The following is a 25,740-nucleotide window of genomic DNA, read 5'->3' as shown; positions in this document are numbered from 1 at the left end:
TCCACTAGATCCTTGTTATGAAAGTTTGGATACAATTGGGTACCAGTTCTCGCAGTGTGAAGTTTGTTTCATTATTTGCTAGTGTCTCACGAACAAATATTGTTCGGCTGCTCTGGTGGTACTTACGAAAAGAATTGAACGGGTACTGTATTGTACTCGATGTACTGTATCGATAGTCCTTTCCAGGTCAGAAAGAGTAGAGCTGCTGTAACGTTGGCTGCAACTTTATCCGTTTAGAAACGTAACATCCATCTAAAAGGAAATAATGAAAAATTGGGAGAGGGCACGGAGGGGGCAGAACTTGGAAATATAGCGAAGGAAAAAAGTAGCTATCTTGTACAAGTCAAAAGTTAAAAAAGGATGAAGTCACTGGCGTACTGGCGGTGTATCAATCCACTTGGGATGCGCCAACGCGTTTTACTGCGATTCGTAATCGTTGAGGTTTTGGAACGCGTGTTGGCCTGCACAAGACTTGCGGGGCTAGCCGATGCATCAGGTCGGCGCTTGTATCCTCCCAGACCAGTCTAGTACCAGTTTATCGATCCCTGAAGGGATGAAGGCTTGGTTGGCACTACAGCGACTTCGAACCACCGGCCGTGTGGCCACAACGAACCTCTCACCGACTGCGCCACACCCGCCTAAGCCTAAAACTTATCATTAAAACAAAGCAAAACAACAAATTGGAAATTTTCAAAGGTTTATAGCACACTGATTATTTTAACATATTGATGATCAAGTGCTTTTTTACTTTTCGCGCCCTTGCGACTATATTTTTGATCTCTCGCGTCAAAATGCAATACGACAGGATCTGTACATCCGTCGTACTGTCCACAGTACCGGACGGCCTTTTCTGCATCAAGTATGTGCTTCATGTTTTTTTTCTTGTAGGTGTGAAAATTAGGTCATATTGTCGTCAACCTGCTGATTGGGATGTGTTCGCTTTATCATGTATTTTTCGAAAAAAAAGAGGGGAATGAGACAGGAGGACGTAGAACTAGTCTTTGTAGATGATTTTGAACCCGTTTTTTATTTTCCTCTTTATTCCGAAGTTTTTATTTCTTCCAACTCTACACTTTGTAATGTTTGTTTTGTTATAATCATTAGTTTATTCTCTACACCCATAGCTCCGTAACAGCTGCAATTTCTTCAAGTTCTCTTCTTCTTTCTTCTTTTCTCCAAGTTCTCCGCTTTCCAATCCATTTCCTCCAACATTTTTCATTATTTTTCAAAGTGGATATTATCCTCGAGCACATTATCGTGAGACGTAATAAAAGCCGTATATAATTCATGCTAACATAAAATCAGGGCAAAATTTATGAGACAGGAGTAAATAAAGCAATTTATGGCTACCCGCTCATTACTGCGTCCTATGTAGTGGCATCTTTTCTTTAATTCGTCTATTTTCTTCTCTTTTCGATTCGTAGTTCTTACTCTTTAAATTATTAATTATACTCTTTAAATTTATCTAAGCATAAACCTAAACGAAATCTTTGGTTTTACATCATAAATTAGAGATAGATAAATCTCAGCTTCGGCTTTGTGAAAGAAAAGACGATAGAAGCGTACAAGATTTTGCATTCTGTCAAGTTAAAGGCTGCATACCACGAAGCTGACAAGGTGAAGGAATCTGCGGGAAAACCCAGAGATGAGGTTGCAGACTGCGGAATCTCTCATGAATCAATTCTGCTCATCTCTGCTAATCGTCGCAAAGAAAACTTCAAACTTCAATCTTAAAGCTTAAAGTTCTTAATCTTAAATTAAAAAGCTTTAGTTCCTACGAAGTACTTTGAAGCGAGCCCACCGGTACACTCTCTGGTGCCCTCAGCAGCCTTTTCACCCGAATAGGCTTCGACCGCTCGCACGTGAACGCGGCGCGTGCATGAGGGTAGCGATCGTCGTAGCGATCGCGTAGAAGACGCCGTTTTTAGAGGAGACGATTGGGGAGAGATGAGCGGGACCACCCTGGATTCCATAATCTACAACCCCTTCGCTGGCTTTTCTCGCAGATTTCCTTACCACGGTATGCTGCCTTCAAGAAGGCGACATTGGAGTGAAAATCCATGAGATCCATCTCTGGATCATACCCTTTCTTGTTTCAAGAAAATTCGACGGTGACGCCAGCCAATGTCGACACTGGACACTTGATGTTAATCACCTTGGCACTTGGTTTACGGGTATATTGACATAGCTGCTCTGGCGCTGCGCGCTAGCGCCGGATCAGTTTGACCGCACACACACACGCTTGTTCAAAGCCTTTGGCGGTGTTTGACGCAAGCGCTTCTTCCAGCCACATAATTTCCGGTCTATTCACCTAAAGTGCTCCTTCACTCATTCACTCGTTCGTTCATTCATACGCTCATACGTTCAATGAATCAACCACTCATTTGTCTATCCATTCCTTTATTCGCTCATTCATTCATCCATTCGTTTATTCACTTATTAATTCAAACATTAATTTACTCTTTCATGAATCTCATTCCTTGCCACTCTCGAATTTCTCAATTTCCCACTCTCGAGTTAGTTGTCAAGGAAAGAATACGTCAGAAGAAACAGCACGTTTCTTCCATGAAATTTCCCTTCTTTTTTCCTGTCTGCGCTCTTAGTTGATTTCATAGGCTTTTCCGATCGTTCAGTTCTCTTCCTGGTCAGTGGCTTTGTGTCTGGAAAATGGGTAAGTTGGCGTCATCCTCGCAAAATGTAATTCAACTTGCGCACGTGGTTTCCAATGAACATGTTATTACGCATAGTTTAGTTATCTAGTCTTCTAAAGCAGAAATTCGCAACTTAGAAAGATTCTAAGGCTGATAATTATTTTCAATGCGAGATTTCGGCACTCTATCGTCCTAGGTATAAGTATCATGGATATTCTAGGAGAAATCCGGTGAACAATCTACAAAATGTCCCAGGAAATTCCTTCTTGAAACGCATACAAAAGGATCACACGATGCCTGAATTTGTTGACAAACGGTTCTTTTTTCTCTGAAAATAGTTCAAGGATCAGGGTCGGGAAAGGATTTGCTCATGTACACTATGCGACTTTACGATTTCAGTGAGACTTGAATCTTGTTCTGGATCTTGTTAGTATTGAAGTTGTCCTGGAATTTAAATGTGGAGGTTATTTGAGATGCGGATTAATACAAACTATCAGAGAGTCAATAAAACGCTTTCGAGAGGAAAGTAATGGAATCAAAATATGAGTTTACGAGCATGGCTTTTTCCTAAAAAGAAATACGTTTTCTTTTCTAAACCATGCAAATGATGAAGGACTTTCTTCTGAAGAGTTGCGGATTTGCATCGTTTGGAAAGATTATTGATAGGGTTTTCGTACTTGAGGAAGTCCAAACTCACTGTAGGACTGCTCACGCAACAGTAATTTTTTTGAAATTGTTGAGAAGAATTTGAAACTTCCTAAATCTTCTTCTTCATGCCTTCTTTATAGTTCACTACATATTTCTATGGATAATAATAATAATAATAATAATCATAAATTATTATTAACATCACTGTCATTCACTGGCAACTGAATACTCCTTGATTGGAAATAGAAGTAAATACATAAGAGACTGGAAAACGTTTTTGCCCTGATGGTTCTCCACCGCCGTCTATGTTTAGCCGAACCAATTGTTTCTGCTTCTAAGACTAGTTCGTGTTCAAACTTCTTTGACGATTTGAAAACTATATCACGACATGGAGCTGTTGGCCAATTCTGGAGAACACGATAAAATCGACAGCAGTACACGTAATGAGATAAGTTGGGGTATTTTCGAAGGTAAAAACTGTCCGAATTTGAGAAAATGATCTATGAGCAGAGAACTTTTGTAGAAAAGTCTGTTTTCAACTTTTTTTCTTCTTGACGTTAGAAAAGGTGTATCTTTTTTATTACAACGCTTTGCATGAACCCCTCAAATCGATTACAATTAATACAGAATTATGATCATTCGAAATTCTAGTAAACTCCGTTAAAATTCTTTGAAGCAGTGTACGTGGAGTTTGAATAAAGTCAGAATGTTTCTAAGTACAGCAAAATATCTTCATGTATCGTTCCAAGTAAAATTTCCCCGTCAATTTGTTGTCTTCTCTGGATTTGATCCTAATCCAAGATACTGTTGTTTTTGCGTGCTTTTTCGCCTGTATAATAGAGCCTTAGGATTTCTTAGCAATTTGTTTACTTCAGCATGCCGCTCATACTCCTTGCAACACCACCAATAGGCCTACGATATCGCGAAACGTCGCTTCCGCACGAGCTCACACCGCTGCTGGGAAATATCTTCTCTCCCTTCTTTCCTTTCGTCATATTTTCTCTTTTCTCTACACATTAAAGATGGATTCCTCAAGCCAAACTCTATTTGTCCTATCGCTCGCGTAACGTCAATGGGCGCGGACGCGTGCGTCCATTTGTTTGTGTTCTTGCTAAGTTCTCAACAAGCCACTTCACTATTGGCATCAGTTCACATATTATTCCCTTTACTATGACCGGACCTCATCGACTATTATCGACCGATTAGTTTCTTCTCGCCGTTGGTTCGATCTGAATCTTCGGCACTCACTTCGCAGTCACTTCAACGCTTGTTGTGCAGTTCTGCTGCTCGTCTGCTCCCCGTAATATTGAGGTGGACAGCGGCAGCAGGCAACAAATTATAGATTGTGCAGCTTTGTGCGGATTCAAGTGCTACTGGTCGCCTCTTTTCTACTTTTATTTCTGGGAAAAGTAAAAATAGCAGCGGTTCAACACACTTCTGGGCTTGTGGCAACCAGTCTCTCGCTCTGCTTTGGTTCGCCAAGTGGATTTCCAGTGCAGTTTTGTGATCTCTAGACTCCGAGTTAAATATCGGCCCATAACATTTATCCGCATCTCTGCTTAATTTCTGCCAGCTCTTTACACTGTACTGTGGTAGTGTAAAGAACTTACGAATTACGTTTTGTATGATTTTCGGGTCTTTCATTTTTCTCTCTGTACACTGGTATTCCTTCCTTTCTGCATGTCCAAATCTCACAATTTACAGAACGCTTATTTTCTACCTATTTTTATTGAATGGCTGGAGGTGTTCATTGACATATGGATAAATTGAATCTTAACCACGAGACGATTAATACGAACTGACGCTAATCAGTTGACGTCCATTCGGACAAGGAGTTCCCCTCCGAACGCATTGTATTTAATTAACCTCCTCCAATGTCCACTTGAATTTCGTTTGCCTACGCGCATTTCAACAATGCTTCGAGCTGCTGAGTCGAGTTCGTTAACGACACGAACACATTTATACTATAACTGCACTGAAATCACTAACCACTGTACGTACACGTGAACACTTCCATGCTACATTCTATTGCGATTCTATCCTTTCAATTTATTGCGTATCTGTAATTACACTCAAAGTGATTAGTATCACTGATCACTCTTCTTTGAAAATGGCAATTGATCACTCTTTACATTGGAAGCATATTCACTCTGACTAATTGACTTCTTCAGAACCTGAGGATAGTCATGACGGAATGAAACACAGTGCGAGAATAATCCTATGGAAATTAGTGTTTAGATTCATCCACTGAGCCAAGTTTACAGAATCACAACTCTGTGTAAATGCGACCGAAACCGTTATTTTCCGCCCTACATCTTCCGAATTTGTCGCTTAATTCCGAATTTTCTCTCCAAATATTCTAATTTTATCTGCACATTTCTTTTTCCTTCTGTCTTTGAATTGTTACTCATCTCATTCGAGTTGCTCCAAACACTCCAGTTAACTTTATTTTGATATTAGAATTTTTTTACATTAACGTGAAGTTATAGTTGAGCTACGTCCATACAAAACTTGGATTAGGCGAAAGCACTGGACGTAGTACTGAGCCAATGTTCTTTTAAGCATCTGATTTTGGAAAGGACACGATCGATCTATTGAAACCAATTCAAAGGACCAAATGATTTGATTCAGAGAACTATTAGGTAAATGTATAAGTTTCCTGCCACAACCATTTCGTAAACAGTTTAAAAACGGCCTTGAGATCAGAGGTGTGTATCATCCCCGTCTGACACTCGACGCCAACGCTAGCACAGCTTTTCGAATCCCTCCTCCCAAAAGGAGGAGGAGAGGACCTAAATTTGGCGTCGAGTGTTGAAAAATTTGGCGGGAAACCAAACCATCAACCAAATTCCTAAGTACGGTTGATCTCCTTCGCATGGTTTGCACTAAACGTGAAGCTGTGTGCTATTGAACTTACAGCTGGTTTTGTAGATTGTATTATTTTATTAAGGGCGGATGTGGTGTAGCGGTTAGAGGTTCCGCTTCCTGCACGATCAATCGGAGGTTCGAATCCGCCCTAGTGCTCACCAACCCTTTGATCCCTCCGGGGTCGATAAATTGGTACCAGACTTGTCTGGGAGGATAAAAACACTGAGTTGACAGATCGGCTGGCCCCGCAAGTCATTATGCAGGCCAGTTACACGTTCGTAAACCTCAAACGATTCTGAATTAAAGTGAGCGTGGGGGCGCATCCCAAGCGGATTGATTAACGCCAGACCCGTTATCTTTTTATCCTTATTATTTTATTAGTTTTAGAAAAAAATGTTCGGAATTTTGAGCATTTTCCATAGTTGGTGTATATTTATTACTGCAGTACATTAGAAGATCTTTATATATGTTTATTATCTGTCCATCTATTTTTTGTGACTGCTCTGCTCAATTTCTTTCTTCATTTCGTGTGAATTTCTGTTCTATTTTAATCATTACCAGTTTTCTATGTAGCTGTAGATAGCAGCACAATGACAGCATGAAAAGCGGAAGAGCATCTGTTTCTACTTATTAACAAGACTTTATCTGAGCGAAATGAAAAGGGAGCATTTTATGACCATTGCAATTAACTTATTTGTATTGTTTATATTAATAAATTGTGTATTACTCATCGCACTCTTACACTATTTGTATTATTTATTATTTGCTTGTTTTTATTTACCTAAATATTTGAAAATTTTAAAAGAATGAAAATGTTATATTAAGTGCCTTGAATTTGAACCTCGAAGAGGTCCAATAAAAAAATCGAAAAATAAATAGAGTGATAATCCTGCCCGTTTTCTCAAGCGAAAATCAAATCTCTTCGGTGGAAATTTAATAATACAAAAATTGGATCCTGTCTTCAAAAGTAGATGAAGATCTTTCGAAAAAAATCAATAACGGGGTTCAATGTCTATACAAATATTTAAATGATTAACGGTAGCTGCGATTAGCGTTATATCCAAAAAAAAAACTAACAGAAAAACTAGCTAAAGGACCTTTCGTTGCTTCCCCGATCAGTTGCTAATGGCCTGAAAAAAAGATGTGCCCATCTATATTTTGCCCACATGGAAATTGAAATTGCTCGATGAAAATCGCAGCACAATAGCGGTACAATAACAGCACATGCGTAGTTCGGGTATTCTACCATTTACATAGCACGGGCTCTCTGTAATCCACTTTAACTCCATTTATCTCGCTTGTTCAGACTATTCAGCCTCCTTCTACCAAGTAATGATTATTGACTTCACTACTTTTAATGGTTAAGCTGTTGAAAACACTAATACCTACGATGTACACCCATAAAAAATTTTCAGCTGCGGCAATTTCACGAGAATTTCCCTTTTTCGTCTTTAGATGCGTTGAATATGGCGAAATTTCTGTGAGAGTGCTGATCCCGCACCTTTCCCTCTTCGAACTTTGTGGCGGCGCTTCCCGCAGTCTCTTCCATGGCTGAACTCGTTCCCTTATCCGATTATCCTAAGCAGCATTTTTGGAAACTGTTCTTTGGCTCTGTCCAAGGGCGGCTCTATTGAGCTACCAATGTTTACATATCCTATCCTGAGACCGGATTAGTTTTGTCCCTCCGATGTCGGGTTGTGCAGTTGTTGGGGTGTGTGCGCGCGGGTTTTTTTTCGGCGGGGTGCGTCCAAGATGTCCTAAGAAGAGCACTTGGTGTCCACTAGATAGTGCTAGCTTAGGTTGCCAGTCCTCACTATTGACATATCCGCGAATTTTCCGCACATGAGGCCATTTCGGTTATTGATCCTATTGTCGTATCAGTTCGTCAGTCTTCGACCCACATAAGCACGGCTAGAGAATTTTTCTTCCCTAGAGTTCGCCCTTTTCTTTTCCTTCTACAGGCTGATCTGTTCAGTTCAGTCTATTGGTGGAAGCGCTTTAGAATTTTTACGAGTCCTTTGCAGATAAGAAAATACGAGATTGGAGACGAATATGATTAATGTGACCTTGCTGACTTTTTCTTCAGTGGACTTTTCGAGGTTGCTCTAGCACTTTCTATGGTGATGCCGTATTCTCTACTGGTAATATCCGTGTGTTTTCCAACAAATCTCCCAACAAAATCTACCCCTCCCTCGACGAAAAGAGTTTTATTTTTCTCTCACAGCTGTCTTTCTTCATGTAGTCATTTTCGTCCGTCAGTCATCCCACATTTATAACTGAGTGCAGCATTGGCGCTGAACTCTATCGAGTCGAATCGAGGCAATCTTTGGATATCCGTCGAATCACTCTAGTCGATCCTTCAAATAATAACACCAATTTTTTTCAATTGGCTACTTTTCTCTGAACATAAATAGATAGCGCTTGCGCATCTGTTCGTATCGTTTTCATCGTTTGGTTCGGTTTTCCTCTTTTTAAATCATTCTTTTTTCTCTCCCTTCCTATCTCACATTACGCATCTTCTGTGTGCATCCTTTGTAAACTACCTAAACTTCTCCACTTCATTTTCTCTTGTCCCCTTTTTTCTAACTGTTTGTCTGTCCTCTTTTTCAGAACTGCGTTTCGATCATCGTTTTTTTCTCTGTTCATCCAAATCCTCTTTTTTTGTTTGTTATTTCCTTTTTTTGCTGCTGGTTTTTCTTCTCTGTTGACCTTTTCTGTCCACTTTTCTGGCGATCCCGCTGTCCTGCTATTCTTCCTCATCTGCTCAATTGGGCCTCATTTTTCGTAACGTTTAGTGCCGATCCACATTCCCAACTTAGTCACTCACTTTTCTTTTTTTTTCAGTCACTCATTATTTTTATTTCGGCACTAATGCAGGTTTTCGGAAACTCTAACATTAAAGAAGGTGACAGTTTACGTCTGGATATGGGTCCGTTTTTGTCGTGACACCTCTTGAACTTAATGCAGTAATCTATCCCAGTATGATAAGCCGAGTCAAGATACAAATAAATATTTGGCTTGTGAGTAGATAGTAATTTTCATCTTTTACAATCCCTTTTTTACAGTCGCTATTGGCATTGAATGCTAAAACTAAAAAATAGTCGATTAATGAGTAAAGTATGGAGAATAAAGTGCACAGCGTTGATCAACCCTTGTAGGGATGCGACTATGCGTTCGACTTCCATTCAATTTCATTTTAATTTTTTTCGTTTCAATTTTTTTTCAATTGAGCAGCCTTTCAACGACTTACTTGTACTAGTCGATGTGTCAAGTCAGAGTATTTTCAAATCTGTGCAAGTGCAGCTGAACCTCTTCCACTGCCCGCTACACCAGCCCGATTAATAAATACCGTAATCAATACTATAGACCTATTAATGTTAATATAGCATACATTAACTCTGTGGGCGATCGATGGTTCAAAACCGCCTAGCGCCAACAAAACCGTTCCACCCTCTAGGATCGATAAATTGTTACTAGACTTGTCTGTGAGCATGAAAACGCCGAGTTTCTACATCGGATTGCCCTCGCAAGTCATTGTAGAGGCTGGCACTCATTCCTAAAACGCACATCTCACCGACTCCGAATCGCAGTTCAAAGCGTTAGAGCATCCCAAGCGGATTGGGCAGCCAGGTATTTTATTCAATATATTCAAAAATTATTATCAGAAGACCTCTCATGTTCTAGCAAATATACTTTCTGTTATGGGTGACCTTCAATGCGTTCCATTTTTGCTGTTGGTGCTTCTGGTGATGACTCGTCCGTAAATGTGGCCCGGGCTCTTTAAAAACCACCCGAAGTAGGCCCCTGGGTGAAGAAATGAGTGAATTGGCCGCAGAAATGCGTAAGTGGTGTAAATTTTCACTGGCAGACGACGTGCAGTCGTCTCATCACACAAAAGTCAACTGCCACACCCAATGTAAATACAGTATCCTTGGGAAGGGCGATGATCAGCGTTGATAGTGCTTCAATCGAATCACGTCACAGTTTATCCGGAGTGGATTTGTTCTGTACTATGGATATCACTTGTCATTGTTTAAGCAAATCTACGAATGAAGTTCTTTTCTAGAATTTTCTTCTCTTAAAAGATTTTTGCTCAAAACTCTTTCTTACAGATTTTTTTGAATGAAGTAATTTAGAAATTTCTGCTTAAAACTCTTTTTTACAGATTTTTTTTTTATGAAGTAAGTTAGAAAACTGAGCTGCAAGTAACCAAAATTGTAAGTGATTCGCCTTTAAAAATGCCTTTAAAAAAGTAAAAAAGGTGGCACGTTATCACAAACTTTAGAAACCTGTTCATTTTATACTGTTATTTACTCGAAATTTCGAGTTCTTTAGGTTGTTTTAAAATAATATTTGAACCCTTTCTGTTTGTTCACCTAATTACTTCCAAAGTATATTGCGTCTTATGTTTACTTTCATATCTTATCTCCAACGGTACTTTTTTGTTGCTTTTTTCAAATATATATATATATATTGTGGGTTTTTTGATACTATTATTTATTTTGTACAGGTTCAAGCCTTCCGGTGCCCAGGATTTGTAGAACTGCTATAGGATGAGTTCGGCTCATCCACGATTACTTAACATAACAGACTAGCTAAGCTAAGAAATGATTTTCGGCTGCATTGAAAACTGAGAAATGAAAAATGTGATGAATGGAGGTGTAAACGTTACGTTAGAAATAAGTTGTCAACACGCGACCAACAAAAATTCTAAATATATTCTTTTAAAAAGAGAGGGAAAGGTGGTGTAGTTCCTCGCTCTCTCGAAAATTTATTGAACCTCTAGGAAAATGTGTACTGGCGCTAGTTCTCCGTTTGGATTGCTCTTACTGACTTTTTCCTTTAGTACTTTCTTCCTTTAGTACTTTTTCCTTCTGAGTACTGCGTTAGTCATTGGAAGTACATACATACATGTACGCGATCCATCACTGTTACTTGCTAATGTTATTGCCCAATTTCAACAGCCGCTGTTTGTTCTTCTCTGATGTCAGATTCTATTTACTGCAGAGCTACTGCAAGTTCATATAAACTATTTCGCATTGTTACTAATTTTCTTAGAGCAGTTTAAAACTCTTTCCATGGGTGTCCTATTGTTAATTGTCGAGATAATTTTCTTTTTTTTCGCAACGAAATTAAATAGAAATTTCGCAAATGATTAATATTTCAAGTAGATACAAATAATGTGAAAAAATGTCTGTGTACGATAATGGCCTTAAAAGAAAATTTGAAACATCGCAAAAAGTTACCATGTTGAACAAATTACAACCCTAACTGCGCCAAACTCTCCTCGGAAAAGTCAATGCTTTCTTCCCTTCTCAAATCGTTTTTCTATTTTCTTTATAGATATCACACCTTCTCAGTTTCCGTACTTAAATTGTACTTTGTCGCGTTTCATCTGCCCAAGACGTGTACTTTCAGGATCCTTTTTGCGGGTACACGGCGCAACCGATCAACGCCGCCTACTATATGCCTGGCGTGTACAATGGCGGCTATAGTCATGAGCCGTACGGACAAAACGCTTACATAGGTTCAGGCTTCACTTCAGTTAATAATTGTTTTCCGAAAAAAGTTTAACAAATCTAAAATTTAGATGGCGCTTACGGCGATGCGCAACAATATCCGTACTATGGAGGTGGCTACACCTACACACCCTACTACGGTAATGGTCAGGCCTATCACAATCACGCCTATCAGCCAAGTAGTCAGGCTTATCCGGGCGCGTATGGGCCTTATCCCGGTGCATCCGGCGCTTACCGACCGTATCCGCAACCACAGCCTTCACCACCGCGACGGTCTCGGTGAGTTTCATCGCTTTTCACATGACTGGCTTTGGCTTCTTAGCCGTGTCGTTCTCGTTTTTGTGGCACACCCATGCTGTCCCAGATTGGATATCTGGCATTCATGTCGTACCGTCGCACAATAAATGCTGATATCAAACAATAAAAGGATAAAACTTCTGGCATTAATCAACCCGCTTGGGATGTGCGTCCACGTTCACTTCAACTCAGAATCGTTTGAGGTTTATGAACATGTAACTGGCCTCTACAATGATTTGCGGTAATGTATAGGCCGCCGATGTGTCAAGTCAGTGTTTTATCCTCCCAGGCAAGTCTGGTACCAATCTATCGACCCCAAAGGGATGGAAAGCCTGGTGAGCACTAGGGCGGATTCGGACCTCAGATGGAACCTCTAACTGCCACACTACACCCGCCCTCTCAAACAAACAAACGATATCAAACAATTGATGTCAATGATCTACTTATGAATAGAAATGCACAAGTTGATCTGTGAGCGAACATGGCGAAAGAGCGTGGGAATACAGTGATAGACGACCGAAAAAAAAGCGAGAAAGTGTTGAGGGCATTGCACTCTCAGTTGTGGCAATGTGCCAGAATTTCTAAGAAGAAAAACAGAGGGGCTTTCTTCAGCATTTTGAAACGATATTTTCGAACTGTGCTAACGACAGAACAAAAGTAGTGATTTTCTTGAAACTGCAATAGCGTTTTTTTTTCTGAATACCTGTCAGTTAATTAATTCATTTAAATTATTTTAGGACTGCACCCGGTCGTGCACCAGCCAATGTGCGAACAACAGCGACATCTAGGAAGTCGCGCGGAATATCCGCTGATCCATACGAAAAGCGACAATTTAAGGTAGCAACCGCTGGAATTTGCACTTAAAACATCTGTCTAAGCATTGGTTTTTTGAATAAATTTCATTTCTTAGAACTTGACGTCTTGCTTTTACTCTATTCTTTTTATTCTAATGCTGCTTAGATCAAATTCATGATGTTTAGTCTTAACTCACGAGTCTAAGTCGTTTTATATTTCATTATCAGTCGTCTTATCCTGGTGAAAAAATATCGTTTGAGGCATTCTCGGGTCCGACCAAGAAACCATCACCTGTATATAGAAAGAGTCGTGATCCTTACACATATCGAATATCACAGTATCAGGTATTTTTCTGGTATTTTTGCTTTCCTCCCTAAACAATTTACAAATGGTCGCCGCCTTGTTAGGAAACTGATTTTGGTGGAGCGCCACTCGACTACAACTCACAGTTTCAACGAGCTTACGTCAATGAGGTCAGGTGACAAAAAAAATTAAGTTATCTCACCCTTTTAACTCACGCGCGGCTTCTCTGAGTCCCCAAACACCTGGATTTCTCCAGGCCCCAACAACGTTACGACGGTTACGACCATTCTACGCACCATCCTACACCACCTATCCTCCGTCTACAATGTTACGAACGGATAAGAAGTTGGATACGAAAAAATATCCTATGTATGCACGAGTGGGGGTCAAAGCTGCGGAACTGGCAAGTGTTATTTATTTGTTGTTTTTCGTTTCGTATGATTTATTAGACGTTTGAAAATCTACGAAAGACCTTTGTTCCTAAATATTTCCTCAGATTTTTAGCACCGTTTCATCTACCATGTAGTGTCGGTTACGTCTTACTCCATTTAGAGCGCAAACATCTGGTCACGGTCACCACATCACCGCTGGGGACCTAACAGATGTCCTGCTGCTGGTAGGTCCCCATGGCGAAGTGGTGAGCTGGCAATTCCGTTGTGACTGAGCTCGGTCAAAGCTTTTGACTCACTGTTTTGCTTCGCTGCAACACCTTCGTTAAAGCTTGATTGAGGCGGGATACCAGGAAATTGACGATGTTTGGATCTCTGCACGAAAAGATAACATTTGCAGCGTAAAGCACTTTCACGCTCAAATCCTTCTATGTAATCGTCCTGAAAGAATCCGTGTGATTTTTTTTCTTTCTGTACGAATTCTCCTTCGAGGCCCTTACGCCCCTCCCCTCCCCTTGCACACGCATCAATCCTCCCAGCAGTGTGTCCACTGGTTTTGCTTGACCAAGCTGCTGGAGAAACCTCATTGATAATCCAGACGCGGCCCGCGTACAGAGGTGGATGCAGACATATCGTGGAAAAACTCGTAGAAAGTCGTACAGGAAGACTGTTTCCCACGTCGTTTCCCAGGACTTTCGTGGTGTACCCCCTTTGAGAAGTCTATTTAGAAAAGAAACTAGTGATGTAGCCAATAATAGGCGATTTTTTGACAAACTAGTCTACTCGTAACTCCTATTTCAGATCTTGGGAGCAGCTATATTAGGATTAGTGCTTGGTCCAATGCGAGGCACTTCATTCCATGATTTTGTGATCCGAACAAACACGGAATGGCAGGGTAATGTTAATGTTCCATGTGTTCGAACACGTATGATAGTAACACACTGAAGCGTCGAAGTATAAACGCGATGATTTTGTAGGAGCCGTTGTTGGAATAGTGGCAACGTGGGCGATATTCACTGCTGTACTGCTACTAACAAGTTTCTTAGCGAATACTGTGCATATGTGGCGAAAAGTTGTGAGTTCTTCTTGTTTGTCTACGATTTTTATTTGACTTTCACAAATGTGTGATGACTCATTCACTGAGCAAGTAAGAACGACACGTTCAGGATGCTCACGTGACATTGATCGCGATCCTAGCTTATTTATTAGCGTCGTGCTTGGAAGCATATTACGCGGCATGTTATCCACCGAACGGGCCTCGAATAAACTTAGTTTGTCACAGAGCCGAGTGGATCATAGCAACGGTGAGTGAAAGCCGAAATTTCCATCAGAGGTTTTTTTGTTGAGTCAAAATCCACGCATTCAACATAGAAATCAACACTCTATGCTTTGGTATCAGGATCGGGCGCAAGATTTTTTGAATCTACAACACGGAATGTAATGACCTCGTGCGCTAGAAATGATCAGAAAGGTAGTTCAGAGCAAAGTTGTAAGTCTAGCATTGGAAAAACTAAGCTTTTTTCATCAAGTCAGAAATCTAGTGTTTGAATTTTTCTCAAGAACACAAAGAACAAGTACATAGTTCAACGAGAGATTTTCCGAGTAACTTTCCTACCCACAAATAATGATAATGACGCATAGATTTGAAGATGACAATCAATAATAATCCGTACTTTTCTTACTTACTTTCGATGTAGCACTTTCGCCAACTTCCGAAGACAATGGATATCTCGTGGTACATGTGATGTTGGGTAGCAAAATGTTTCGAATGACTTCCTGATTATGAATACGTCAAATATTTGTCCAATTTTTGGGAAACAAATACAAAACCCAAGAATGTCGTTTTTGTTCATCGAAGATATTTCCGCGGGATACGCCAATGGTCGAGGTGTCAATCATAAGAGGAAATTCCGCCTGTTTTTAGGACACACTTGATAAAACAAAATTCTGTGAGCATATTCGAAACTAGCACTTTCTATGCTTTCGAACGATGTATTCAAAAATTCATTTCGTCCATTACTAAGAATTCTGACTGAGACCGGCGGATTAAAAAAAAACAGTAAAAAGTCGAAAACAGATTCTAGAGTACAAGATAGAGGCCATGTGCTGTGTATGTCTAACCTTACTGGGCGGAGAAATCCAAACTTCAAAGATTTTCCCCGACGGTTCTCTCAAGCAACTCGGACCTACATCACGCTATGTTTCATTCCCTCAAACTACTGAACTTATTTCAGATACTCTGCTTCATCAACACTGCCCTTTACGTTCTCGATTTTGCCATGTCATGGCTTTCTGGAGTGAATATGTTATAGGAATTTTGATATATATGTATATCTGCTGTTTCTTTGAGTCTCATGTAGTCATATCAAAATTCACGTTCCTCTCACTTCCCCGCCTTAATCGATATCTATACTTGTAATTATTCATTCACGAGGCAGTCTTTCCGTATATATCCTGCCGTAAGAAGAAAAGGAAAAATTGTTTTGTCTTCTCAATGTGCAATGTATATGTCCCGTTGACCATAGGTTCTATCTGTGATATAATCACTATTGATTTTTTAAAATGTGATTTTACCAAAGGCGACTACGAATTTATTGTATGCATACTGATCGGTGGACCACTTTTGTTGGGTGCTCAGCGTCTAGAGAGGATTCCTTTTGTTACTGTTCTGAATAAGATAAGATAGCGTGTGTCTAGATATTTTGGTTTGTTGCAAAGTTCTGAACTGTTAGAGATCCTGAACGTGAAGAAAAAGAAAAGATTGTGAACAAGAAGAATCCTCAGGATCTCTGATGAAGGAACTGAACAGCACGGCAAAGATCAGACTGGAAGCTAACGTTCGTGACAGCTCTAAATCCGAGATACAACTGGTTGCGGTTGTCTTTTTCGTTAATTTTTGATACCTTGGAGGGTTATTCTTTGAATAACCCGCTAAGGTTGAATGAATATAGTAATCGAATCGCCAACGTTGAGCTCCTACAGAAAAGCCCTCATTGCTCCACAGATATCAGTAACAAATCTAGCGATTGTTGCTATTTTTAAATCTAACCATAGTCATAGGGCAGAAGGTGTGTTACTTGGCTGCCTACGATCCTTCTGAAATTCTCGTAGAAACTCAGAGGAAGCCTTTATTTATGAAGGTGTATCAGCTAAGTTCCATTCCCTGGACTATGCAAAAAGCTTTAATCGAATCCGATTGCTTACTGGAGTAAGCGAAATTTGTGCCTTTATGGTCCCACAGTGAAGCCATTACATACTTAGCACTAACAAATGCTCAATTATTCTTCTTTTTGTTGTTCATGACAAAGTTCTATGTTATATTTAATTTTATGTATGGTTTAATAATGAAGCATTTATTCAAGAGTTGGTTGTTACATATCGAATCGATTCAGACTTCCACAAGCAAACCCTTGCGAACTTACTTACTTAGATACTTAGATGGCCCGTCTTCACTGGACGTGGCGGGCCCCTAGCCATTGTCATCCAAGATGTTCGCAAGTTTCGTGAGTGACGTTGACGAGGTCCTTGAGCCGTATCCAGCTGAGCTCTCAGCTGGTCCATCCGTCTAGCGAACACGTCACCCCATCTCGTTGGCGGTCTCCCTCGAGGGCGTTTAGTATCACTTGGGATCCACTCTAGCGTTCTTTTAGTCCATCTATCGTCGATTCTTCTCATGATGGAACCGGCCCATCCATGTTTTGCTTTCGATACATATTCTGCTGGGTCACGAAGACGGGACATTCCTCTTAAGTCGGAGCTGTGAAGATAGGCCGTAGCTTCCCTGACGACTGCGAATGCTGCCCATGATGCTCTCATTCTTCTATTCAGTTCTCCCTTCAAGTCGTTTTCCATGTTCATAGAACGTCCGAGGTATACGTATGACGAAGTTCCCACGATTTTTGAGCCATCAGGTTGTACTCCTCCGTCCTCGCAGTAGGCGTTCTTCATGAACTGTGTCTTCTTTCTGTTTATTCGCAGTTCTATTCTTTTCCCTACTTCGTTCAATTCGTTGAGCATCGTTTCTGCTTCACTGGTACTGCTCGAAAAGAGAACGATGTCGTCCGCGAAACGAAGGTTCGAAAGAAATCTTTCATCAACACGTATGCCCCTTTCTTCCCAAGAAAATGATTACGTTATCCATTCGATTGCATTAGATTGATTGAATAGCTTCGGCGATATGGTATCGCCTTGTCGTACCCCTTTTCCAATGGGTATGGTGAGAGGGCGGTGGAAAAGCTGTATCCTAGTCGTGCATCGATCGTAGCAATTGGCTAATGTCCTCACATACGACGCGTCCACGCCTTGATCGACCAGCGCTGACAGTATTTCATTCGTTTCTACGCTGTCAAAGGCTTTCTCAGAGTCGACGAAGCTTGAAAGGGGCAGGCGGTATTCCCGGAAACCTCTATGACTCTCGACACGGTGTGGATGTGGTCCAAGCAGCTGAACCCCTGACGGAATCCAGCTTGTTCTTGAAGCTGGGATTCATGAATACTTTGTATAACACGCTCAGCAAGCATGTCGGACAGTAGTTCCGAAGGTCCCCTCGGTCACCTTTCTTATGGATAAGAACGGTTTGCAAGGTCTTCCATGGTCTGAGATCCTTTCTTTCTGAAGGTAGATGTCATGTGCGCTGCTAAGATTACATGAAGTGGATGGCGACCAGCCCGAAGAAAGTGTGCTGATACAAAATCAGGTCTGGGGGATGTGCCAGGTTTCACGCTCTTGATAGCGACTCGTAATTCCGAAGGTAGAACCAGTGGTGGAAATTCACCAAAAGGGATGATCGGTCTTGACACAGGAGTTGATTAACGGAAAAGGTTCGAGAAGAACCTCTCCGCAATGATTTCCATCTCACGACGAGAAGACGTGCGAGTCCCGTCTTCGCTCAGCAAGGCTGCTAGCGGAATATTATATTCGCGGAGATCCCTGCGGCACTTCTTTAGACTCGTTCTTCTTTGTACTGCTCCCAGAATCTTCTTCTGCCTGTATTTCAAAAGATCCTCCTGCAACGCTTTTCAGTACTTGCTACTAACCGATCAATTTGCGATGCATTCGGATCAAACCTCAAAGTCATTCTTCTTTCCAACAATTCCTTGGTGGTCTTCGAAATTCGATCCAAGTTTGTCGTGTGCGGCTTTGAGGCACGCTCAGCACAGGCTCGTAATCCTCTGAGCAGCATATCGTAGTCCACGTTTGGGTACTCCTCGATGCTTCAGTCACCTTGGGACAAGGAGTCCTCGTGTACGCAATCGTCGTAGACGACTTCTTTTCTCCTTCGTTGCCGATAGCAGATGTTCTTTTCCATCGTGTGGCTAAGTCGTGTTTTCGCACGAAGGAGACGATGATCAGAACCACTACAAAAGGATGGTACTACTGAGACATCAAGTAGACACCACCTCCGGTTGCTGAGTATGTGGTCGATCTCCGCACGAGTCGACAACAGCCCCGCGAGACGATTGCCATTTTCATTCCGGTCCCCTAGTCCAAATCTTCCAATCCTGTATTCCTCTTCTGTAGCCTTTCCTAGTTTTGCGTTGAAGTCTCCGACAACGAATTTGTAGAAGGACTTCTCGTTGCGGATTACTTCCTCCAGCTCCTCGTAAAACGCGTTCATATCGGATTCATCAGCTGCTGATGTTGGTGAGTAGCAGTTGATGATACCGATGGGTTTTTGGCGCAGAGGGCGGAGGCGAAGAATAGCCAGACGAAGTGACAGGATCTCGTGAGAATCGACAAGATAGACGACAGATGGGTGCACAGCAAAACCAACACCGCCTACATTTCGCGACGGAACGAACGACCGGTGAGAGGCGATCAAATCTCAGGTTGCTCAGGACGTCATTGATTCTGGACCAAGGCGACACACGCATGGCTCGCCATGGAGGCTGTCTCAGACTGTGTACTTACAACGCGAGAACAGTGTCTACAGACGCTGACCTGCATGCCCTTCTCGGAGCTGCAGAGCGTATCAAATTTCACGTGATTGCTCTGCAGGAGACTAAGTGCAGAAGGAGCGACGAGCGACAGATGAATGACGGTACACTCGTCATTCGTGGAGAGAAAGTTGTAGGAGCTGGAGGAAGTAATCCGCAACGAGAAGTCCTTCTACAAATTCGTTGTCGGAGACTTCAACGCAAAACTAGGAAAGGCTACAGAAGAGGAATACAGGATTGGAAGATTTGGACTAGGGGACCGGAATGAAAATGGCAATCGTCTCGCGGGGCTGTTGTCGACTCGTGCGGAGATCGACCACATACTCACCAACCGGAGGTGGTGTCTACTTGACGTCTCCTTTTGTAGTGGTTCTGATCACCGTCTCCTTCGTGCGAAAACACGACTTAGCCACACGATGGAGAAGAACATCTGCTATGGGCAACGAAGGAGAAAAGAAGTCGTCTACGACGACTGCGTACTCGAGGACTCCTTGTCCCAAGGTGACTGAAGCATCGAGGAGGACCCAAACGTGGACTCAATGCAAAAATCTAAAATTCTATACGGGCAGGCATCCACGGAGTTCTCAGGCAGAGCGAAACTAGTTGCAGTTGATGATCTAGGGTTATAGAAGATTTGAACCTTCGGACGTTCGAAAAGAAACGGGATCCACAGGGGCTTCGCATTGAACCAATTATAACGGAGGGATATCAGCTCCGAATGTGCTAATTTTTTACGGGCTGGTACGAACGTTGCTGTGCGGGGATAGAACCCTCGACCATTCAACCAGCGACAGCAGTCACAAGCACAGCTCCATTCACCATAAATGTAATCTCATCCCAGTTACAAATGTACCAAGTTCTTATTTAAAAACGTATTTTTCTTCCTTTTTTTTCTTGCCATTGGTACAAAAATTCTGGGTTGAGAAACAGAGCCCTCAGTAACACGACCAGCTGCGGCAAAGAAAGACAGGTACTACGTCATGTGTCCATATGACTAGTTTACTATATCCAGTATCGATCCCGCTTAGAAGTGATTCCTCGACCACTGGTTCATAGTTCAGTTCACAGCCTTCACGGTCACTGGACAACGATTCCGCTGTGTTGATCTCGGGCAGAGGTAAATCAATTTTCCCTGCGTCGAAACAAAATTTTTAGCAAGAGGATCCATCGAGGACCACACGATTTTCAGCAGCGATCCCCTGCTATCCCCTGGGTTCCGTCATGACTGCGGCTCGATTCTGTTGACTTTCGGCAGCGGGAGTGAGCAGCCGAAAAGCCTTATCACAATCCCCAAGTTGTACAGCCGCATGTACATACAACGGAACACGGAAGCGAAGGCATCAGAGTCACCACACCCACTGGGCCATTCCAGCGGGTGTGACTTCTGCTGGCCGTCGTATATCATTGATCATTCTGGGATGCAAGTCCACGGCCGAAGTTACGGATGGATCTACAGAGCCGTGGGATTCCACTAATAGGTCCTGCACCGTATGTGGTAGACGACCAAGCCGTAGACCTGTACGGCTACGCCTACAAGGACATCTTCAGGTCGCGCTGAGCAAAACTCAAGAAAATGTAGCGCTGGTCAGCCTCCCTGTCATTTCTGCTACCATCTTCCACGTTCCACCAAAACCACACCTGTGAATAAACCTGTACCCAGCATTGGGTCGACCTCATCGGAAATCCCAGTATGTTAGGATGAGACTGAGTATTGAGATTAACAACGAGGGACGTCCACTCTTTCCTATTTATATTAGTTGTTTAGTTAGGATAACTGTGTTGATGACGCTGTCATTATCTTTAAATTCGACACTTCTTAAAGTCACAGCAGGTTTTGTGGTGAAGGTTCCTCAGTTCTCGTGAAAACAACGTATTTGATGGACTAAAACCAGACGAGAATCACGTGACTACCAGTTGCTTGTAGATGCTTTGCTACCATATTTGGAGAAAGCAAGGATTCCCTCTCAGAACCTTTCGTTGCCTTCTCCGTCCTAAGTCACTGCTCCACAACCAGCAGTTTTTATGTTCTTGTTCCGGACCGAATCTTTCCTCTTATTGCATCTGCGACCAACGTTTGAGTGTCCTCATTAGCCGGCTATGTTACCATCGTCAAGCTAAGTCTTGCACGTACAGGAACCTTTATCTTCTCAGTTCAGAACTTCTCAGCGAACCACCTATTTCCACAAACCTCCAGAATGGTCCACGATGAAACCGCCCACGTTACATCACGACATCATGTGATGGCAATCAACGCTTTCCAGTTTTCTCCACTGACAACTGTATCGTATATCATGCGAGTTATCTTTCCGTAATCATCTCCGGGATTTTTCACTATATGTTGTTTCCCCTTTGTTCTTATTTATGTAAGGGAGATTCCGCGCAACGTCAAGAGAAGAGTGGCAGGCAGGGTCAAGCGTGTGTTGAGAATTTCTCAACAGGGGGTCGTAAGAGGGGTGTTGGATCAGAGGGGGTCGTAAGAGGGGGGCGGAAAATTAAGAAAAAATTTAAGTAGGGGTTGGAAAATCAGAAAAAATAAAAGGAGCAAAGAGAAAGGGAAGACGGGGTTGTCGTTTTCAAACAAACGCATATTAAGGTGTACAAAATGAAATGTAATTTAGGTATGCGACATCCAGCAGAAAAACATGAGTGAAAACTGCTTCTTTTCAGACGTAATGCTGAAACTTGAAGGATGATGAGCAGTGAATGGCATGTTTTTATCGCATATCAGAAGATATTCACAACTGAAACGTATTCTAAGGCTTTTTTTCAGGTCCCCATATCTGCGACTAAAAAATGGAAGAGTTGTCTCAAAAAAGAAAAAACGTCAATAAAAATAAATTATATAGAATAAATAAATTTTTTTAATATCCGAATAAACGATTGAAGAAGACTCGCGGTTGCAGTTGAGGAAGACTATTGTAGCATAAAAAGTTAGGATAAAAAGAGGGTACACAAACCAAAAAATGATTTTTAAAAATTTATTCCTCATAATTCTAGTAATAAAACTACTGCGCTTTTCGAGCCAATCTTGAAGATGGACGATTAGCATTTTTTGCTGCTCTAACTGATGCTTGATGACGCTTCGGTGGCACAAACCAAAACAATTGAAATCTTGAATAGATGTGATGCATAATAAATAAAGTGATAATGTTGTGATGTGATAAAATGAGAAACCAATTATTTTAAATGCAATTAACTACCTGAAAGTCTTTGTTTTTTCAAAAATCGACTTTTTGCCAAGCCCATCAAGTCTAAGCACTACAAAATTACAGTTCTACAAAACAAAATTACAAAATTACAGTCTACACAACAAAATTGTGTGTTACTAATTTATATGAAAGAAATGAAACTAACCAGAGGTTACTTCGTATTGAGTACCATAAAAGGCAAACTTCATAGCTTGCACAGTGCTTTGGCACTCTTCGTCACAGCCAATTGAATATCAGAAGCTAACAGAAGTGTAAGAGCACTAAGTAAAAGTAGAAAGATAGCTGCAATGAAAAGCAAGTACGCTGGCTCAAGTTGGTAAGTATAATACAGACTTATTTATGCGTGATTACAAAGACTTCGATAAGGACATCTGTTAATTGGCCTTTACACGCTCTGTTGAAATAGGGCTGGTGCTGGTGATTTAGCAAGGTTGGATGGCTCAACGAGATGCCGCGGTGTTTTCATTGAGAAGGTCAGGGATCAATCCCTGCCGACGTGCTCTTTCTGCACTTGGCGTGAAAGAATTCAAAGAGCACATTTCTCATCCTACAGTGACGAACTTCTTACTTTCAGTCGAAAAAGCAATTCTGATGCTGCTACTGAGCGCAAAAAAAAACATCTACAGGCGTAATTAGGGTTAAAATTAGTACAAAGTGGGCTCCACGAGTTTCTGAATATCTACGCTCAAAGTGAATTTCATGCAATAAAGATGGCTGCGATCGGTAGAGAGAGATTTCTCCTATATTTCTACAAAGTTTGGTGCCTCTAGCTTTCCTAGTCTTTTTGAAACCTAGTTGAGAAAAATCCCAATTTTTGCCTCAAATTTTCGAGTTTTTCTCAACTAGCTTTTGAGAAAACCAGAACACTTACAGGGACCAAAATTTGCAGTTAAGGGTTCTCCTTGATGCTCTATCCAAATATGGAGTCGAATTTTTTAACGGCGCTACCGTATCCTCGCAACGGGAAAAAGAGCGAAATCTCGGATTTTCGGCAACGCGCCAAAATCTGTGTGACTTCAAACAAATTTCCATAACTCAGCTCATTGTTTATAAAAACGAATTCGGTTTGGAGTTTGTTGTAGAGGAAGATTTTTGCTATCACAGTTTTCTTTTACTTTTTTGCAGGTAGTTTTCGTCTTTAAAAAAGCTAGTTGAGAAAAAGTTGAGAAAAATGCCTAATTTCTCAACTTTTTCTCAACTAGGTTTCAAAAAAACCAGAGGGTCCCCGCAAAAGATTTTTTGACTATTTTGTAGCGCAAATCCTCCTCTACACAACGCAGCCAGCTACATTTTCTTATGTCTCTTCATTAGTGAGTTATTCATGTTTATTTCAAGGTAACGAAACCCGACCTGTCCAGCAGTAATTTCCAATTAAGACCTGGTTTTAATCGCTAAAATAACCTCTATATAACACTTGTATGTGGCAAACAGTGCTCTAAATACAATTTCAAAACATTGCTGGTGAAATGTTCTCCTTAGTGATTTTTTTTCGGTTTTGCAAAAATCTAGATTCCGGCGGGGATCGAACTCTTATCCGTTCATTTCCGTTGTCGATGAGTGGAATTGTTTGGTAATAGTCGGAAATAGTGTGAAAATTGTTTTAAAAGGTGTTCTCCTTCTTTTCCAGCAGTTTTTTCGTTTTGCAAAAATAATGGTTCCGGCGGGGATCGAACTTTTGTTTATTGTTTAAAACTTTTATTTTTCTTGACCTTCTTCTATCTGACACACGTCACGCGGCATCTTGAACATATAATTAACGTGAACATATAATTTCTAGTTATTATTTATTCCATTAATATCGCTGCATTACAATATGTATTTTGTTTTACTTGTAGCAATACTATTTTTTGAAATAACTTATTATTCGTTTATTACATCGTATTATTTTAATTTATTTATTAGGCGCTTATTTGTTTTTTAAATTTTTTTTATTATACCCGAATTTTGATTGCTCTGTGGGCAGCTATACTGGCAGGAACGAGATGAGGGGGTCGTTTTTGGGAGGGTCTGCGAAGGGGGGTCGTTTTTAGGAGGGATTTTTCCCAACTATACGCTTGACCCTGGTGGCGGGTGCGGTGATGAAATGCACCCAAAGCTGTTAGTTGATTTAATTGACGAACGTTTCGGCAAATCGTCTTCTCATGAGCCTGAAATAGGCGAATCAATCCACAAATTAAGCTCAGCAGGAGTTAATACATCACCTTACCATGTCGAGTTCGTCAAAAGTCGATCTTTCTAGCTTATTTCCGTTGATCCAACTGTAAAGCACAACCTTCTTTTCTTCTTATGCCCGCAAGATTTTGCTTGAGGTTTGAATCGATTCGACATAAAACAGCCAACTCTCGAGCAAATACTTCAGTATTAAACCATGAATAAAATTAAATTTAACATGGAATTTTGTCTGAACGTTGTTTGTTTGGAACAAAAAGATGAATAATGGAGCATCTTTTAGTGCTAAGCATATGACGGCCTCATTATCTTGGGATCACAAAGGCTTCGCTTACTCCAGTAAGCCATCGGATTCGGTGAAAGTTTTTTGCATACTCACTCGTTCCTTTTCTTCTGAATTTACGTAACTCCCACATAAATACGAGAACTGAAAAGGGAACAACAAGAACAAGATTATTTGTGAACTAACTAGCGTAATCGGTCAGTAACTTATTAGTGACTCTGCGCTGAATCCCATATGATTCATCTCGTTAACGTCAGAGAGGGGGTGTTATAAGAGAGATCGGAATACCAACTGTGAGCGTAAAAACGAAATGAAAATCATATTTTACGGAGAAAAAAATTGGAATCGGAAACATGAAATTCGGAAAAAGAATTTGTCATTCTGTAGCATACTGCCGAAGAAGAAGCATTTCAGATTGTTCTAAAGTAATAAATTCTACTTTTATGGTGAGAAAGAGAAACTATTCACAGAAAACAACTGAGCTTAAAGCATTGAAAAAATCCAGTTAATTATGACTCCAATGAAGAGCAACTAAACTAGAATTGTTTTTTTTTTTAAGTTAGAATTTTGGGCCTTTTATGAACACGATCAGGACGAGACGAGCTGTTTCCTGGATTTTCACGGCTTACATCGAGTAAATATCATTTCCGCCATAGATACTCAACTTTCTTGT

At 41.1% G+C, this 25,740-nt stretch overlaps 6 protein-coding genes across 7 annotated transcripts; 2 read left to right on the top strand and 4 right to left on the bottom strand.

Moving 5' to 3' along the window:
* Nucleotides 1-9,148: 9,148 nt before the first annotated feature.
* Nucleotides 9,149-15,782, top strand: RB195_005801 (uncharacterized protein; the record flags this gene model as incomplete). 2 transcript variants are annotated; one of them, XM_064178534.1, is made up of 11 exons in its annotated part: nt 9,149-9,187; nt 11,586-11,694; nt 11,758-11,965; nt 12,721-12,820; nt 13,039-13,122; nt 13,186-13,251; nt 13,338-13,484; nt 14,272-14,365; nt 14,448-14,545; nt 14,637-14,774; nt 15,705-15,782. In XM_064178534.1, 11 exons carry the CDS (start codon nt 9,149-9,151, stop codon nt 15,780-15,782), a joined length of 1,161 nt encoding a protein of 386 aa, XP_064035571.1. The 2 variants fall into 2 exon arrangements, with proteins under 2 accessions (XP_064035571.1, XP_064035572.1); XM_064178535.1 differs by lacking the exon at nt 9,149-9,187 and having other exon boundaries at nt 11,634-11,694.
* Nucleotides 15,783-16,896: 1,114 nt separating this feature from the next.
* On the bottom strand, nt 16,897-17,487 carry RB195_005800 (uncharacterized protein; the record flags this gene model as incomplete). The annotated part of the gene is made up of 1 exon (XM_064178533.1): nt 16,897-17,487. One exon carries the CDS (start codon nt 17,485-17,487, stop codon nt 16,897-16,899), a length of 591 nt encoding a protein of 196 aa, XP_064035570.1.
* Nucleotides 17,488-18,029: 542 nt separating this feature from the next.
* RB195_005799 (uncharacterized protein) lies at nt 18,030-18,652 on the bottom strand (the record flags this gene model as incomplete). Its single annotated transcript, XM_064178532.1, has 3 exons — nt 18,030-18,261; nt 18,304-18,456; nt 18,507-18,652. 3 exons carry the CDS (start codon nt 18,650-18,652, stop codon nt 18,030-18,032), a joined length of 531 nt encoding a protein of 176 aa, XP_064035569.1.
* A 33-nt stretch (nt 18,653-18,685) lies between these two features.
* RB195_005798 (uncharacterized protein) lies at nt 18,686-19,087 on the bottom strand (the record flags this gene model as incomplete). The annotated part of the gene is made up of 1 exon (XM_064178531.1): nt 18,686-19,087. One exon carries the CDS (start codon nt 19,085-19,087, stop codon nt 18,686-18,688), a length of 402 nt encoding a protein of 133 aa, XP_064035568.1.
* Nucleotides 18,686-24,824, bottom strand: RB195_005796 (uncharacterized protein; the record flags this gene model as incomplete). Its single annotated transcript, XM_064178529.1, has 4 exons — nt 18,686-19,248; nt 20,410-20,538; nt 24,705-24,762; nt 24,822-24,824. 4 exons carry the CDS (start codon nt 24,822-24,824, stop codon nt 18,686-18,688), a joined length of 753 nt encoding a protein of 250 aa, XP_064035566.1.
* RB195_005797 (uncharacterized protein) lies at nt 19,222-19,674 on the top strand (the record flags this gene model as incomplete). Its single annotated transcript, XM_064178530.1, has 1 exon — nt 19,222-19,674. One exon carries the CDS (start codon nt 19,222-19,224, stop codon nt 19,672-19,674), a length of 453 nt encoding a protein of 150 aa, XP_064035567.1.
* Nucleotides 24,825-25,740: the final 916 nt, after the last annotated feature.

Source organism: Necator americanus, chromosome I (genome assembly GCF_031761385.1).
Source record: "Necator americanus strain Aroian chromosome I, whole genome shotgun sequence".
NCBI classification, from domain to species: domain Eukaryota; kingdom Metazoa; phylum Nematoda; class Chromadorea; order Rhabditida; family Ancylostomatidae; genus Necator; species Necator americanus.
This window is presented reverse-complemented; position numbering and strand designations above follow the sequence as displayed.